Below are 16,068 nucleotides of genomic sequence, written 5' to 3' on the forward strand. Positions count from 1 at the left end.
GCTACTCCTTCTGGGAGACAGTTGGCCATATCCTGTCAACTCAAGCAGAAAAAAGCATAGGTTCTGTTTCTGGATGATTTACTGGGTGTCCTACAAGGTTTCTTCGCCAGGGGGAGCTGTGAAGGGCAGTCTTGGACGCTTCCAGAGCCTTTGCGTCTTTCTCAGTGGAATGTGGGGCGGGATGATCAGTGACAGGCTCCACTGGGTGCGATCGATACTTTTGAGAGCTCAGTTGGACCAGTGGACAGTCCAGGATAGCATACTGTTGGGAAACCACGAAGCATCTGTTCCAGTTGAGGGTACCAGAAACTCCGGGGATAAAATGAAGACAGCAAAAAATAGAATTATTTTTAAATGCTGCTGCTTGTTGAGTTCTCACCATGTGCCAGGGGGAATGGCTGCCCCCCCTGGAGTTGAGCATGCTGGGAATTTTATAGATGTTATTTATTCTCTGCAGCCCTGAGGAGTTCTATCCTCACTTAATAGATAAGAAACCTGGGACTCAGCCAGACAAGCAGAACCTGCAGGGGCCACAGCTTGGACACAAAAGATCTGGGACTCGGCAGCCACGTCTGCTGCCTTCAAACCCTGGGCCTGTGGCTACCAAGCAATGCCTTCACTTCTGGGGTCCTCAGGTAACAAGCACCCCCCCCCCCGCCCCGCCATTCTGTGTCTGGGGTGCGAGGGTGCATCCAGCCAATGCTAAGAAGAGGCACTGAGCCAACTCCAGTGTATGAGCTACCATTCAGCTCCCCAGCCTCTGGGGAGAGGGACTTTCACAAAGGTCGTTTAACTGGATTTTTCTCCCCTCTTCTCACCTAAGAAGCCCTTTTCTTTCCACAGTTTTGTGCAAAAATCTGGCTAAAAGAACTTGGAGCATCTGAATGGTGAATGCAGGTGGAAGTTTTAACTGCAGATAAATTACCAAAAAAGGTCAGCTCAGCTGAGAAGCACCCCTTCCTACCCACCACAATTTTTCATTCTAATGCGACTGCTTTCAGTCAAGACAGCTATCACAGGCTCCAGGTCTCCAGGCGCTGCTCACCCACCCACTGGAGAGACAGCTCCTGGGAGCAGTGATGGGTGATAACCAGGTACCCAAAAAGCCCCCGGAAAGGGGCTTCCTTCCTGTGCTCACAACCAGTGGTGCTCCTGGGAGCCCGATGCCCCAGGTGTCCATCCTTTGATGGACAGGACCCCTCTCACTGCCCATCCAGTCCTGGGCCCAACAAGTCACTAGATTCCCACTGGTGGTGACGGTGGTCCACACATTCACTGCCATTGTTAACTCTCTCACACGTCAGTGTCAGCAGCTTAGGGCTGACACGTGTGCATGGGCTTTGGACTGAGTGTGGATCCTGTCTATGTACTTACTGGCTGTGTGACCTTCAGGAGGTGAAACTCTGTAAGCCTGTTTCTTTGGCTGTGAAATGGGCATTATAATCCCAGCCTCATGAGGACCCAGAGGAGACCCCAACCTGGGAAGGAAAGAGTACTTGGTGGCAGTTAACCCACACTTCCCCCCCCCCTCCGCCCCCAACTCCCACCCTCAAAGGCGGGCCCTCCCTCTCTTGATGCTCCCAGGCTTAGCTTCCTGGGGATCCAGAATCAACAGCTATTCCTCAGGGTCAGCAGATGGAGGCTCTGGGTGGGGAATGCCTGGGGAACTGAAAGTGAACTGAACTGAGCGGGGAAGGAGGAAAGATCATTCAAATGGTTCTTCAAAGTGATAGATGGTCCGGCAAAGGGGTCAGAGGATGAAGCACTGGATGGGAGGGAGGAGACAATCTAAAGATTGGACAGAGGTCTCCGGGGGTCAGTGAGGGTGTGACGGGTACCTCTGCATGATCTCAAGGTGAGGATGCAAAAGGAACTCCCAGGGTTAGGGGTGCCGTGTGCAGGACCCTGCAGGCCACAGCCTCTGCCCTTCCCCACCCCGCCCAAGACATCAGAACAGGCACGAAACCCACCCAGGACCGGGGACCGCCCCCAGGCTCTCACTGCAGCCAGGCAGGCTCATCTCTGTTTATTTTTTTCAAAACAAAACTAAAAATCATCACTCAAAATATTTGAGGAGAGTGCTCAAGTTAAAAGCTTTTCACAGGATTTGCAGTCAGAACATCGCAGACTGGTGGTCAGGAACGAGAGCTCGGCCTCCAGCCTCCACTGCTGTTCCCCGTGAGCTGCAGTCCAGGCACTGGGGTGATGACCCCCGGTGGCTGAGGCTGGCAGCATCCACAGATCAGAGACGTTCCAGTTCTGGTCAGACCATCCAGCACCTCGAGGGCCTGCTGGGCTCCCTCCCCCATGAGAGTCCAGAAACTCTGTGAGGAAGGCAGCCAGGTCACAGCCCAAGCACTGTCTGCTGTCAGGGCAGGCGGTTCCGGCTCTGCATCTTCACGGGGAAGGGCGAACTCCCCGGGGGCAAGGGGTGGAACGCCTATTCAGTGTCATCATCGCTCGTGTTTAATGATGGCTTCACTCCGCTCCAGGGTGAGCCCGTTGCCGTTCCGAGTGCCCTCCTTCCTGCTCCAGTCCTTCTCCGTGTAGAACTCCGCAAGCACGGGGCAGTGTTCAGAAGCCACTCCGCCCCAAGACCAGTTATCTGGAATCCAAGGGTTCGTGAGGCCTTCTCTCACTACAGCCCAGTGGCCTGGAGGCAGAGGGAAGACAGACCCAGAAGTCAGGATGGGGGGTGGGTGGAGGCCAACACTGTACATAGTCTGCAAGCCTGGGCTCCCTGAAGAGACCCCTCAGTCACCTGGCTTGCCTGTGCAAATCAGCTGTCTCAGCCCATTGGATTTCCCAGACAAGTGAGGGTTTGCCAAGGAGGCGCGGAAACTACCCTGGGTCCAGGTCTCCTGCCCATTCACACACCTCCTGGCCCCCACGCCGTCCTTACTTTGAAACACTTGCAATCTGACCAGCGAGGATAAGTGTTCAACACAGGGACACAGGTCCCACAAAGGTGTCCAAAGTGAAGGTCCTATTTCACAAAGCAAAGCTGCAAAGGCAGGTGGGAAAGGAGAAAGTTCTACAAAAAGGGTAAAGAAGAGAAAGTTACAGAAGTTTATGATAGTAAAGGTATTTTTAAAGTCAAGATTTAGAAACATGTGAAACTCAAGGTGTGTTTAAGAAACAGTGGAAGAGTCACAGAAGGAAGGATGGAGCAGTTAGAAGCATGGCCGTGGCCCTCAGGGAGAACTGTCCCAGATAATCAAACGGACCCAGGCCTGAACTCTGGTGGCTTCCCTAGTGGCTGAGAGGGTGAAGAATCTATCTGCCTGTAATCAGGAGACCTGGGTTCAATCCCTGGGTTGGGAAGATCCCCTGGAGAAGGGAATGGCAACCCACTCCAGTATTCTTGCCTAGAGAATTCCATGGACAGAGGAGTCTGGCAGGCTACAGTCCACGGGCTTGCAAAGAGTTGGACATGACTAAGCAACTAACTGTGGAAAATTCTTAAAGATGGGGGCATACCAGACCACCTGACCTGCCTCCTGAAAAATCTGTATGCAGGTCAGGAAGCAACAATTAGAACAGGACATGGAACAACAGACTGGTTCCAAACTCCCAGAGTTTACTCAAACTCATGCCCATCGAGTTGGTGATGCCATTCAGCCATCTCATCCTCTGTCGTCCCCTTCTCCTCCTGCCCCCAATCCCTCCCAGCATCAGGGTCTTTTCCAATGAGTCAACTCTTTGCATGAGGTGGCCAAAGTACTGGAGTTTCAGCTTCAGCATCAGTCCTTCCAGTGAATACCCAGGACTGATCTCCTTTAGGATGAACTGGTTGGATCTTCTTGCAGTCCAAGGGACTCTCAAGAGTCTTCTCCAACACCACAGTTCAAAAGCATCAATTTTTCAGCATTCAGCTTTCTTCACAGTCCAACTCTCACATCCACAGAGTACATCATGAGAAATGCTGGGCTGGAGGAAGCACAAGCTGGAATCAAGATTTCTGGGAGAAATATCAATAACCTCAGATATGCAGATGACACCACCCTTATGGCAGAAAGCTAAGAACAACTAAAGACCCTCTTGATGAAAGTGAAAGAGGAGAGTGAAAAAATTGACTTAAAAGTCAACATCCAGAAAACTAAGATCATGGCATCCAGTCCCATCACTTCATGGCAAATAGATGGGGAAGCAATGGAAACAGTGACAGACTTTATTTTTGGGGCTCCAAAATCACTGCAGATGGTGATTGCAGCCATGAAATTAAAAGATGCTTGCTCCTTGGAAGAAAAGTTATGACCAACCTAGACAGCATATTAAAAAGCAGAGAAATTACTTTGTCATCAAAGGTCTGTATAGTCAAACTATGGTTTTTCCAGTATTCATGTATGGATGTGAGAGTTGGACCATAAAGAATTGATGCTTTTGAAGTGTGGTGTTGGAGAAGACTCTTGAGAGCCCCTTGGACTGCAAGGAGATCCAACCAGTCCATCCTAAAGGAAATCAGTTCTGAATATTCATTGGAAGGACTGATGCTGAAGCTGAAACTCCAATACTTTGGCCACCTGATTCAAAGAACTGACTCATCTGAAAAGACCTCGATGCTGGGAAATATTAAAGGCAGGAGGAGAAGAGGATGACGGAGGATGAGATGGTTGGATGGCATTTCTGACTCAATGGACATGAGTTTGAGCAAACTCTGGGAGTTGGTGATGGGCAGGGAGGCCTGGCGTGCTGCGATTCATGGAGTCGCAAAGAGTCGGACATGACTGAGCAACTGAACTGACCTGAACTGAGCAACTAACACCTTCACTTTCAGGCCTGGGTTCTGTTGTGAGTTCTGCTGCCCAGGCAACAGTCCCACAATGGGGGCCACTGCTCCCTGCACCTCGCTTTCTACAGCTGAAGAGCAAGGGGCAGATGCAATGGTTTCTAACTTTCCTCCAGCCCCGTCTGCTCAAGCACTCCAGCACCACCTCCCACTGCCACCGACCTCTGTCTGGCCAGTGGTGCATTTCTGCAAACTGCGTCTTGCCCAGTCTCATGACTGACACTCCCTCTGAGACCCACTTTCTTCATCCTTTGGATTTTCCTATGACACAGTCCAACAGCACACTGGTGCCCAGGACTGGAAACTCTAGTCCTGAGGATCCAAGTCTTGGCTGCACGTCCTGGTCTCACAGTGGGACTCCACCATTGGTACTTAAATTTTTTTTTTTTTAACGTTTCTCTGAAGTATAATCTGCAACTATTTGTGTTTAGTAAGGGCTTCTCTGGTGACTCAGACGGTAAAGAATCTGCCTGCAGTGCAGGAGACAGGTTCGAACCCTGGGTCAGGAAGATTCCTTGGAGAAGGGAATGGCTACCCACTCCAGTATTCTTGCCTGGAAAATCACATGGACAGAGGAGCCTGGTGGGCTACAGTCCCTGGGGTCACAAAGATCGGACACGACTACAACTGATCAACTGACACTTTTCAAACTTATGGTGCTTATCTTACTCTTCTTATCTTACATCCAAAGACCCCACTGCCGCTTCTGTATTTTTATGAATGTTTCATGACCCAAGGTCTGCTCAGCAAGTGACTGGTTTTGGGGGAGTGCTTTTCAGTGCTGAGGTTACCCACCACACCCTGGCCTGGCAGAGTCCTGCCTAAAGCCCTTCCACATCCTAGAGTGATGCCAGGTGACATGTCAGCTCACCCCCAGCTCCTGCTCTTCGGGGTGCTGATGGCATTGGTAAATCTCAGGCCACAACACACTGCCTGAGCATGACAGGGCTCGAGAAGTGTTTGCTGAAGGACTAAGTATCCTTAAAATGAGGCTAAGTTGGGGCTTCCCGGGTGGCCAGTGGATAAGAATCCACCTGCCAATGCAAGTGACATGGGTTTGAATTCCTGTCAAGTCATGGGGCAGCTAAGCCCATGCACTACAACTATCGAGCCCACGCTCTAGCACCCGTGAACCGCACCACTGAAGCCCACGTGCCCTGGAACCCGTGCTCTACAAGAGAAATCACTACAATGAGAAGCCCACGCACCACAACTAGAGAGTGGCCCCGGCTCAGTGCAACTAGAGAAAGTTCGCAGCAAGGACCCAGTGCTGCCAGTCGATAACCAGGTCTGGCCGGGACGCATTTGCTTTGTCCCTGATGTAGGTCAGTGAATGCCTTTTAATTAGTTTTCAGAACCCCTTCACTCTCAAAAGTGGCTCTGTGTGAATGATAATTATACAGCCACCTGAATGGTAACCTGGTAAATGCCCGCAGAGGAGGGAGGGTCACTCCTGCCTCTCGCTCAAACCAGACAATCGTGAACTGCCAGCTCAGACAGGTGACTCGCTCTCTGTTTCTGAACAGCACACGTGCTTTACCTGTGAAAACCTTCTTTAAGCTTTTACTGATCCAGATGTTGTCCAGAGTCTTCGAGCCTTGAGGATTCTTGGTGCTGATGTTGGTAAAGGTGTGTGCGGGGATCAGGTGGTGGAATTTTTCTTTCCTCAAGATATCATAGTCACTGCTGTCCGGCCCCTGGCCAAAATCCCCTAAAACTATCACGTCTTTTTCTCCTAGAAGTAGAAGAAAGAAATTCAGAAGTGTAAGAGGTGGTGGGGAGTTAGCCCAACACTGACCACCACTCATTTAAGTAGGATCGTGACTGTCTGATCTGACTCACCAGGGTTAGGACTGTGGCATGGTTCTTATTCTCCCAATTTTCCCAAGTGCTCTGTGCAATACCTCCTCACCGCACCCCCGGCCCCGCAAGCTTTCAGAGTAGTTCAGTGACACATTTGGTTGGTGTCATGTCAACATCACCTCTGTTCTGGATCATGGGTTCTGAATCTCATAGCACAAAAAGGCCCTAAGGGTCTTGCCCAGATTGTTAACAAAAGCTCAACAAACATTTATTGAGCACAGAAGGAAGCCCAAGTGAAGACACAGGAAGAAGACAGTCATCTACAAGCCGAGGAGAGGCCTCAGAAGAAACCGCCCCTGCCAACACCTTGATCATGGACTTTCCAGCCTTCAGGACAATAAGAAAACAAATGCCTGTTGTTTAAGCCATCCGGTCTGTGGTATTTTGTTATGGAACCCCAGCACACTAATATAGGGCAAAACACTTTAAAGTATTTTCAACATTTCTCTCAAACTCAAGTTCGATTTACAAGAGTAAGTGGGATAGTTATGAAGTATTTTCCAAAGTGAGGAGACATTCAGAAAGGACAGTGGGCCCCAGCTTGGCTCCCTGGGATTCCCGTCCACTGCCTGACCATCACTTCCTGTCTCGAAGTTCCCCTCAGGGGAGCCACGTTACCACAGGGAGAAACATTGCAAGAAAAGCTTTAAGGAAAGCAGTTCATAACCAAGGGCCAAATGCACCTGAGACACTCAGCAAATCTTCCAGGACACGAATATGCGTCAATAACAATGACTAGAGATGAAGAAATCTAAAGTGAAATGACACAAGCCACCAGCAGAGGGCACTCATGTTCTGCACATGACACCCTCTTCCGGGGGGTCCTGAGGGAGGGAAGGGGATGGAAGGAAGTCTTTCCTGCAGCCATTGTGTGACCAACAAGAGAGGCAACTGTGACCCTCATGCTAGATCCTAACAACCCTGGCACCCAAAGCGGGGCGAGCCCAACGAAGCTGGTCATGAGAAATCAGTGAGAACTTCCAACAGGAAAGTCAATTTATGAATAATACTAATAACAACTCCTACATGGCCAGTGTTAATGACCCTCCGCTGAGTCGTCACCGTGTGCCGGGGACCTCTTGCAGGTGAGAAGCTGAGGCTCTGACCAAAGCCACCAAACCAGCCCTCAAATCCAGGACTCTTTACACAGAGCTAGGATGGAAAAGCCCCACACGCTTGGAACAGAGTCTGCTGCCTGGCAGACGTAAGATAAACACGCCCGGAAGAAATGGTGAGCAAAGCACGAGGAAAACTGCAGAATTAAGGTGCAACGTATTTTTTTAAAAGGAATGAATAGAAAGATGCTACCTTTGTTAAATTTCAAGGAAAACAGGAAAGACTGAGACAGAAGGTTTCCATATAATGAGAGGTTTTCATTAGGATACAAACATGAAACATTTGAACCAGAAAAAGACAGCTCTGGGGGTTTTCCTGGCGGCTCAGTGGTAAAGAATCCACTGACCAATGCAAGAAACATGGGTTCAATCCCTGGTCTGGGATGATCCCACGTGCCACAGGACAACTAAGCCCGTGTACCACAGCCATTAAGCCTATGCTCTAGAGCCCAAAAGCCACAGCTGATGAAGACTGCACATCCTACAGCCTGTGCTCCACAACAAGAGAAGCCACCGCAAAGAGAAGCCTTTGTACTGCAACTAGAGAGTAGCCCCCGCTCACTGCAACTAGAGAAAGCCCATGTGCCACAATGAAGACTCAGCACTGAAAAAAAAATATATATATATATATATATTTTTTTTAAGAAAAGAAAATTCTAAACCCAGGAGAGATGCTGGTGTCAGGTGTCAATAAACCAAGCTCTGTGTAACTTCAGGAATGAAAATAATGGCTCATTTTGAATTGGACTGTCCAGGTTTCTTACAACTGAGCTACTTTGGTTAAAGCAGTTTGGTGATGACATGGAGACACTCCCTGCCTCTGACAACCCACAGACGTGCAGGGCCCTAAATTCTCCTAGGAAGCTGTCCACCAGGGTGGGCTCCACAGTTATCCTCTGAGTTTCTAGGAGTTAGGGCTTCCCAGGTGGCCCTAGTGGTAAATAACCTGCCTGCCAATGCAGGAGACCCAGAAGACGCGGGTTTGATCCCTGGGTCAGGAAGATCCCCTGGAGGAGGGCATGGCAATCCACTCCAGTATTCTTGCCTGGAGAATCCCATGGCCAGAGGAGCCGCCTGGCAGGCTACAGTCCCTGGGGCTGCAAAGAATCAGACACTACTGAGCACACACATTTTCCAGGAGTGAAGGGAGAATGTTTGGGGCTGACTTCCTCAGAGTCCTAGATTTATAAAATGCCGGTGACAACAGCAGGAGCCAGGCCCCACTGGGGGTGTCTTACTCTGATGCCAAGCATGACCCTGCCTTGTTTGACTCTTGCTGAGTTCACAGAGCAGGCCCTGGTGGGGGTGGGCAGTCTGAATGAAGAAAATTCTATCAGTGGATGGGCACCCCACCCTCAGCCCTCACTGACGTCAATCAATCTGGGTGCACATTCCAGACAAAGGTGGAAAGGCCCAGAGTTTGCTAATCAAATCGACTCTGTTTGCTCTGATAGAAAGAAGCCTGTGGAATAAAGATTCAGTCTTTGTTTGAGCCAAACCACCTCTGCTCATTGATTTACCCAAGCTGCCCCTTGGGCAGGTTGCAGCACTTCCTGATTCCTTGGCTCTGCCGTGTCACTAGTTAACAACAGGTTGGATGTTAGTTACACGCAGGGGGACACGGGGACATGAGTCACTGTCCTTACCTGGGCATGTCAAGGCTGAGCCAGGCTGTGGCTCAATAGTCCCTGGCAGCTTGAAACAATACCCTGCCCAGGTGTTCTGACAAATACCTGATCCCTACCTGAACATCAGAAAAGACAGCAAGGGCCTAAAAGACAGCAATGGTTATCAGAGAAGTAAGAGACTGGCATATTCCCTTCCTCCTCTGTATAAAGGAAAAGCTTGAAATCAAGAACAACAGAAATATCCACAGATTTAAAAGCTATCAAGTCATCCTTCATAATGGGTTAGAGACTAGCCGTGGGTGAACAATCTCCCACATAGTTGCCCCTTGGATGAAGTATCTTGACTTAAACATCTTTCTGACTTTTTTTTTTTTAGCCCAAAGGCTCATAATCTAAGGAAAACGCTGGTCACAGCACATCCTGGTTTGAAATGTAAGCTGTACATCAATGTTCATAAGAGCATTATCCATAACAGCCAAAAGATGAAAATAAGTGTCCAAGTGTCCGTTGACTGACAAATGGAATAGTATTTGGCCATAAAAATGAAAGGAAATTCTGATGTATACTACAAGCCATAAAGACATAATGTAAGTGAAATAAACTGGCCAAAAAGGGACAAATATTGTAAGGTTCCACTTAGATGAGATGCCTAGAGTGGCCAAGTTCATAGAAACAAAGTAGAAAGGTGACTGTCAGAGTCTGGAAGGGAAGGGAATTTGTGTTTAATGGGCACAGAGTTTTAGTTTGGGAAGATGAAAAAGTTCTAGAGATGGCTGGTGGTAATGGTTATAAAGTAATGTAAATACACTTAAAACCACTGACCTGTAACTTTAAAATGGTTAAGATGGTAAGTCTCATGTCATGATACAACTCTTCAACTCTTCAAAATGAACTATCTTTGAACTATCTTTGTAGCCAAATCTTCATAAGTCACCTTGTAGGGGGCCAATTTAACAAGGGAAAAAAGGCTTAGCAAGCTAGGAATATGGATTAAGACTCTAGAATACAGAAGAGAACTGCAGGCCTCCAGCTGTGAAACCTCACCTGGAGATGCTCAGTGCTCTGAAAAACCAAGCCAAGCTGAACACACCCCAGTCTTTATAGCTGTGTCAACTTTCAACTCTTCCTCCTTGAAAACCACACACGGAAAATGTTTGGTATTATTGGGGGCAGAGCTGGAAAGCACAGAGCCCACCTGTCTTCTGAAGTCCCGCTCTTTTCAGTGTTCTCTTCATCCCCCTGGCATGTTTTTGAGTCAATTCATGTCTGCTGAGCCCCTGCTATATGCTGGGTCCTTCATCAGATGTCCACCTAGCCCTGGGCACCCTGTGAGCCCCGGAAGAGTGGTGACCTCCCAGACATCCTACAGCCATTTGAAGGAGCTAAGATTCAAGTCCAAGGTTTCCGTCAGTGTCAGGGCTCTGCCAGCAAGATCTGCAATCCACCAGGAATGAAAGGACTCATCAGGACTCCCCCACTCCCCCAGTCACCAACTCTCTTTCACAAGAAAAGCAGGCGCACATCTTCAGGGGACACCATCACCGGAGCACACGGGGTCAGTGAAGCCCATGATGAGGGTCACAGGGGAGGGTATCATCACTCAGTTTCTCCTTCTCCCAATGCTGTCCATCCAAGACAGGCTGGAGAGCCAAAAAAACCCCACCGTGGAACCCACATGCCAGACCCACAGAGACAGCTGTGAGCATGCCCGGGGCACTGGGCTTCCCAGGATGCAGGCGGTATGGCCTGTTTCCTGTGCATTGCTCAGTATGCATCACTGCCCACGGGACAGCCAGCCTAAGGGAGGGGAGAGACGCCGGGAAGGGGCACCCCTCACCTATCCTGCAGAAGTGGGAGCTGCTAGCCCAGCCGCACAGAAAGATGGTTCCTACCTTTCAGGGTTTCCTGCAAGGTCTGTGTGAAGCTAGCCCAGCGATGGCTGTCACCGTGATTCTTGCTCAGGTTCTCACCCCCTGGGAGGGTCAGGGTCGCCAGGTGAAGGTTCACCAGCGTCAAGTCATGACTTCCTACCTGGGCAAGATGAAACAAGGCACCAGAGACAGGTTGAGATGCTCTCATTGTCTGCGTCCATTACCTCCAACCCCCAAGCAGCTTCGCAAACAACCCTGACGATAGGAAATGCACACGAGGCAGCTCACCCTGGTGGAAGGGGAGGCAGCTATCCTAAGAGCTTCCTGCGGCCCTTGCAGGACCGAGGCCTCTCTTGTCCTGTCACGGGGACCCCCTACATTGCACCCCTTTACTCCTCCTTAGGGCCTGGAAAATCAGGCACATCTAGAAATGTCAACTTTTTGTTGTTTTTTTTTCCTTCTGAGCAACTATAAAGGGGACATCATCTTTATATGATGTTAGCAGCTGGTTGTTAATGAAGACCTGGGGCTCTCCCTACAGGGCCAGCCTGTCACCCCCCACCCCTGCCAGGATTTGCAGCTGGGCCCCGCCTCCTTCCCCACTTCCCCACATCCCACCCACCCCTATGCGCTCCCTTCCGCCCTAGAGATCACGGTGCCTGATGCTCAGTGATTTCAAACATGAAGAATGAAAGCTGGCTGAGCCCTGGTAGCACAGGCTATGCCCCGCCTGCATCCCCAGAGCAGGGGCAGAATCGTGACATCAGAGTCAGTCTCCTGGGCACCAAAGCACTGCTCAGTGGCTCTGGGTTTGGCAACCCCACCCTTCTGTTTGTCATGGCAACAAACACTAACATCTGCCAGGAAGCGGGGGTGTGCAGAGGGCACCCCCAAGTGGGGGCTGCCAGTTTCCTCTGACAGAGGTGACCCCAGTTTGCCATCACCACCGCCCCGCCAGGAGAGCTCTCTCTGCAGCCGTGGCTCTGACCTCAAGGGAGACACCTTCTGGCCATGGGCAAGGAAACCCTGCCTGGGGAGAGGAGCCACGTCTCTGTCCCCACAACCTGCCTGGCCTAGGATGTGACACGAAGCACAGTGGCCTCATACCTGTCCAGGGGATCACTTCCTTCAAAGGATTTGAGCCAATAATTCACAATCTGAGAGCATTTCTTAATGATCTTTAAAACCAGCCCACCTCTGAGAGACACTAGCTGGTTCTGCCTGTTGCCTTGCTTGGCCAAAGCCAGTGCAGCCACTTCACATAGAAAAGGGACCTGGGGAGGAGGGTTCAGGGGTGATACCTGGCTGACTGACACATCAGTACCAAAGCACAACCCACAGACACCCCGGGTTGTGTGCATGCACATGGAACGCCAGCATCTCTGCAGCTTTGCGAGTGAGGAGAGGGGGAGTGTGGGCTAGACCCCCAACCACAGTCAGCACAGCCGCCAGCTCACAGGCAGCCCCAGCCCGGAGCTGCCAGAGAGAAACTGCTGAGGTCTGCGGCAACCCTCTGGCTCCAGAACTGCTCTGGAGCATATAGGAGGGGGTGTCCCAGACGCCCGGCAGCTAGCTTGCTGGGCTCTGGGACAAGGGACCACTCTCGCCCAACCCTGTGACTTCTGAGGGGAAAGGCCAACTGCTGACTTGGTGATCTGTTTTGGCTGCTGCCTTTTCCTCCTTCCTGATGCCCAGTTTCTGACTGTTTGCTGTGCATGAATATTTCCCAGGGCATCCAGGGGAATCGGAGAGACAGCTCAGGTCGGTCTGCTTGCTGCTCCCAAATTCTGGAGAGAGAGAGCTCATCTGGAGGTGTCAGTGGCCCCACCACCCAGAAGCTCCTTCTGGGCCCCTGCCAAGCCCCAATGACCCCTGGAGGGCTCCCTAGTAAGAGAATGGTGTCCTCAGAGCAGTTCAGCTGTCCTCTAATCCAGAGATTCCCAAACACCCGGCTTCCCCAGCGCTGTGAGCACTGATGAAGTGCAGGAGGTGATTCTGGAAACCAGGCATTGTGTGTGTCTGGAGCAGGGTCCAGGAAACCCTGATTTTAAGAAAATCTCTCTAGGTGATTCTGCTGCTTATCAGGTTTGGGAAGCGGCCATTTGACCTCCTTCCCGCCCAGAGGTCCAAGTTACCAGAGCTATGATCTCCCCCAAATTCCTCTCCTTCCTGCTATGGACAAGTTCCCAGTTGAGGGAACCCCGACTGTGTGTGCTGACCCAGCCCTGAGAGAGAATCAAACCCAGGCAAAAAGCTGAGCTCCTCTGGCTCACAGTTCAAAGTAGGCTTTTCTCCTTTTCAGAAGGAGTGGCCCCGCACAGCAATAGGAGCGATACCTTGAACCTCGCAAGGTACGGGCTGGGGCACGCCGGCTTTCCATGCCCGTTGCTGGGCGAACTCTCCTGCCAGGCGGCATCTCTCAGCTCCACCCCAGCCGCCGTGTCCCACAGGAACCCTGCAAACCCGGCACCCTGCGGGAGAAGACGAGGTGTTAGTGTGCAGAGAGGTCTGTCTGGTGGGGTGCTCAGCCCCGAGCTGGGAGCAGCAGGCAAGGCCAGGAGGAGACAGAGGGAAAGCTGCAGACTCTACACTGGGTCTGGGGGTGACCTGCGGGGTCACTGGGTGACCAGGGGCTGTTTCTGAGACAAAAGCATATCCCTAAACCACAGCATGGTCCTCCTTGTCCCCCGAACAAATTTCCTAGACCAGCACTTTCAGAGGAGTTCACACAGCTGGGGTGCCTGGGCTCTTCTTTAGAAGGGGCATGTTGCAGGGAAGATCCCAGATGAGGCACAGGATTATCTTTTTAATCATCACATCCCATAGGATGGCCACTCACATGCCCATCTGTCATGTGAAGACTCAGCTGCTCAGAGAGGTTAAGTAACTTCCCTGAAACCCAACAGTTGGTAAATGGCAATGCTGAGGATCAAATACAAGACTCCAAGAGGTGGCTTTGGTTACTGAGCAGCTGCCAGCTTCCAGCTCAGCACCGCCTGCTGCCTCATGGGTACCCTGCCAGGCACTGGCCCATGTCTGCTAAATAAGCATTCAATGCACAGTGGCCTTTAAAATTCTATAGCCACTCTGGGAGTTGAGGGAGGAGCTGTTGATCCCATTTTACAGATGAAGGAGTTGAGGCTGAGCAATTTGAGAGGCAGCCACACACTGTTACCCAGTGGCCTTGACACCCGACCTGGAGTAGGTTTACCTGACTTGAAAATCTCCAACAGGCTCCGTCAGGCTCAGTCAAGGTCCTGGGCTTGCAAAGAGTGAAAGAGGCCAGGTTTCTGGGTCTAGTTTTCTCACCATGAACATCTAGTATGTAGCACAGTGCCTGACACACAGTAACTTTTCTAATAATTTGCTGAACAGATAAACAGTGTTAAATGGACTGTAAGTGTCCTGTGAACCTATATATATACGTGTGTAAAGTGCCTTTTAAAAAAAGGTGTGAAAGTGTTAGTTGCTCAGTTGTGTTTGACTCTTTTTGACCCCAAGGACTATAACTCACCAGGCTCCTCTGTCCATGGAATTCTCCAGGCAAGAATACTGGAGTGGGTAGCCACGCCCTTCTCTAGGGGATCTTCCCGACCCAGGGATTGAACCTGGGTCTCCCGCATTGTAGGCAGATTCTTTACCATCTGAGCCATTAAAAACATTTTTTAAAATGACTTTTATATATTTATTTATGGCTCTGCTGGGTCTTCATTGCTACACCAGCTTTTCTCCAGTTGTGGCAAGTGGGGGCTAGTTGCAGTGCGTGCATTTCTCACTGCAGTGGCTTCTCTTGTTGCAGAGCAAGGGCTCTAGAGGGCTTCAGTCATTGCTGCATGTGGGATCAGTAGTTGTGTTTCCTGGGCTCTAGAGCACAGACTCAATAGTCATGGTGTGGGCTGAGTTGCTCCGCAGCATGTGGGATCTTATCGGACCAGGGATGGCACCCCTGTCTCCTGCCCTGGCAGGCAGATTCTTTACCAATGGGCCACCAGGGAAGCCCCCCAGCCCTGTTTTTTAAGTTTATTTTTATTTTACTTTTGGCTGCACCATGCAGCCTGTGGGAACACAGTTCTCTGACCAGGATTGAACCCGGGCTCCTGGCAGGGAGAGTGTAGAGTCCTAACCACTGGACCACTAGGGAAGTCCCCTGTTAGTATTATTTCTATGATGACTGAGAAGGGACAGTCATGGGCTGGAGTGGTAAAGGCCAGATACCTTCCAATTATCCTGTATTTCCAGCCTCCTGGCTACCACCTGCAGTAATCACTTACACCCCAAACCCGGAGAAATAAGATTTACAGCACACTTTAAAGTAGGAGCTAAAAAGAAAGCTTATTGTCAATAAGTGACTGGATACTTTTAATCCAGTAAACATTACAATTTTAAAGTCCCAGATCTCCAAATCACTCAGATAAGTATTTATATCATGTGTGTTTATAAGCATATTAGGTATACTGGAGATACAAACGGGCTTCTCACATGGCTCAGTGGTAAAGAATCTGCCTGCCAATGCAAAGCCACAGGAGATGTGGGTTTGATCCCTGGGTTGGGAAGATCCCTTGGAGAAGGGAATGGCAACCCACTCCACTATTCTTGCCAGGATGATCCCATGGACAGAGGAGCCTGGTGGGCTACAGTCCAAGGGTCACAAAGAGTCAGACAGAATTGACATGCACACAGCACCAACACCTAGAGATAAAAATATAACATCTGCATTTATAGGAAAATTTTGTAATCCACTCATAATCAACTATCAGGAGCCTTTTTTTAAAATCTAAAACTCTACCGATGTTGAATATTTC

The 16,068-nt window shown here is 50.3% G+C and overlaps 1 protein-coding gene across 2 annotated transcripts in view; it reads right to left on the minus strand.

Moving 5' to 3' along the window:
- Positions 1 to 1,976: 1,976 nt before the first annotated feature.
- Positions 1,977 to 16,068, minus strand: part of EEPD1 (endonuclease/exonuclease/phosphatase family domain containing 1) — a 127,951-nt gene continuing 113,859 nt past the window's right edge. For both annotated transcript variants that reach the window (XM_043463211.1, XM_043463210.1), the window contains exons 5-8: positions 13,603 to 13,737; positions 11,288 to 11,426; positions 6,330 to 6,524; positions 1,977 to 2,653 (exon numbers count right to left, since the gene is read on the minus strand). In XM_043463211.1, the coding sequence (XP_043319146.1) occupies positions 2,454 to 2,653; positions 6,330 to 6,524; positions 11,288 to 11,426; positions 13,603 to 13,737 (669 nt within the window). In that variant the 3' untranslated portion in view covers positions 1,977 to 2,453. The remainder of the gene's footprint in view (positions 2,654 to 6,329; positions 6,525 to 11,287; positions 11,427 to 13,602; positions 13,738 to 16,068) is intronic.

This window comes from Cervus canadensis, chromosome 3 (genome assembly GCF_019320065.1).
Source record: "Cervus canadensis isolate Bull #8, Minnesota chromosome 3, ASM1932006v1, whole genome shotgun sequence".
NCBI classification, from domain to species: domain Eukaryota; kingdom Metazoa; phylum Chordata; class Mammalia; order Artiodactyla; family Cervidae; genus Cervus; species Cervus canadensis.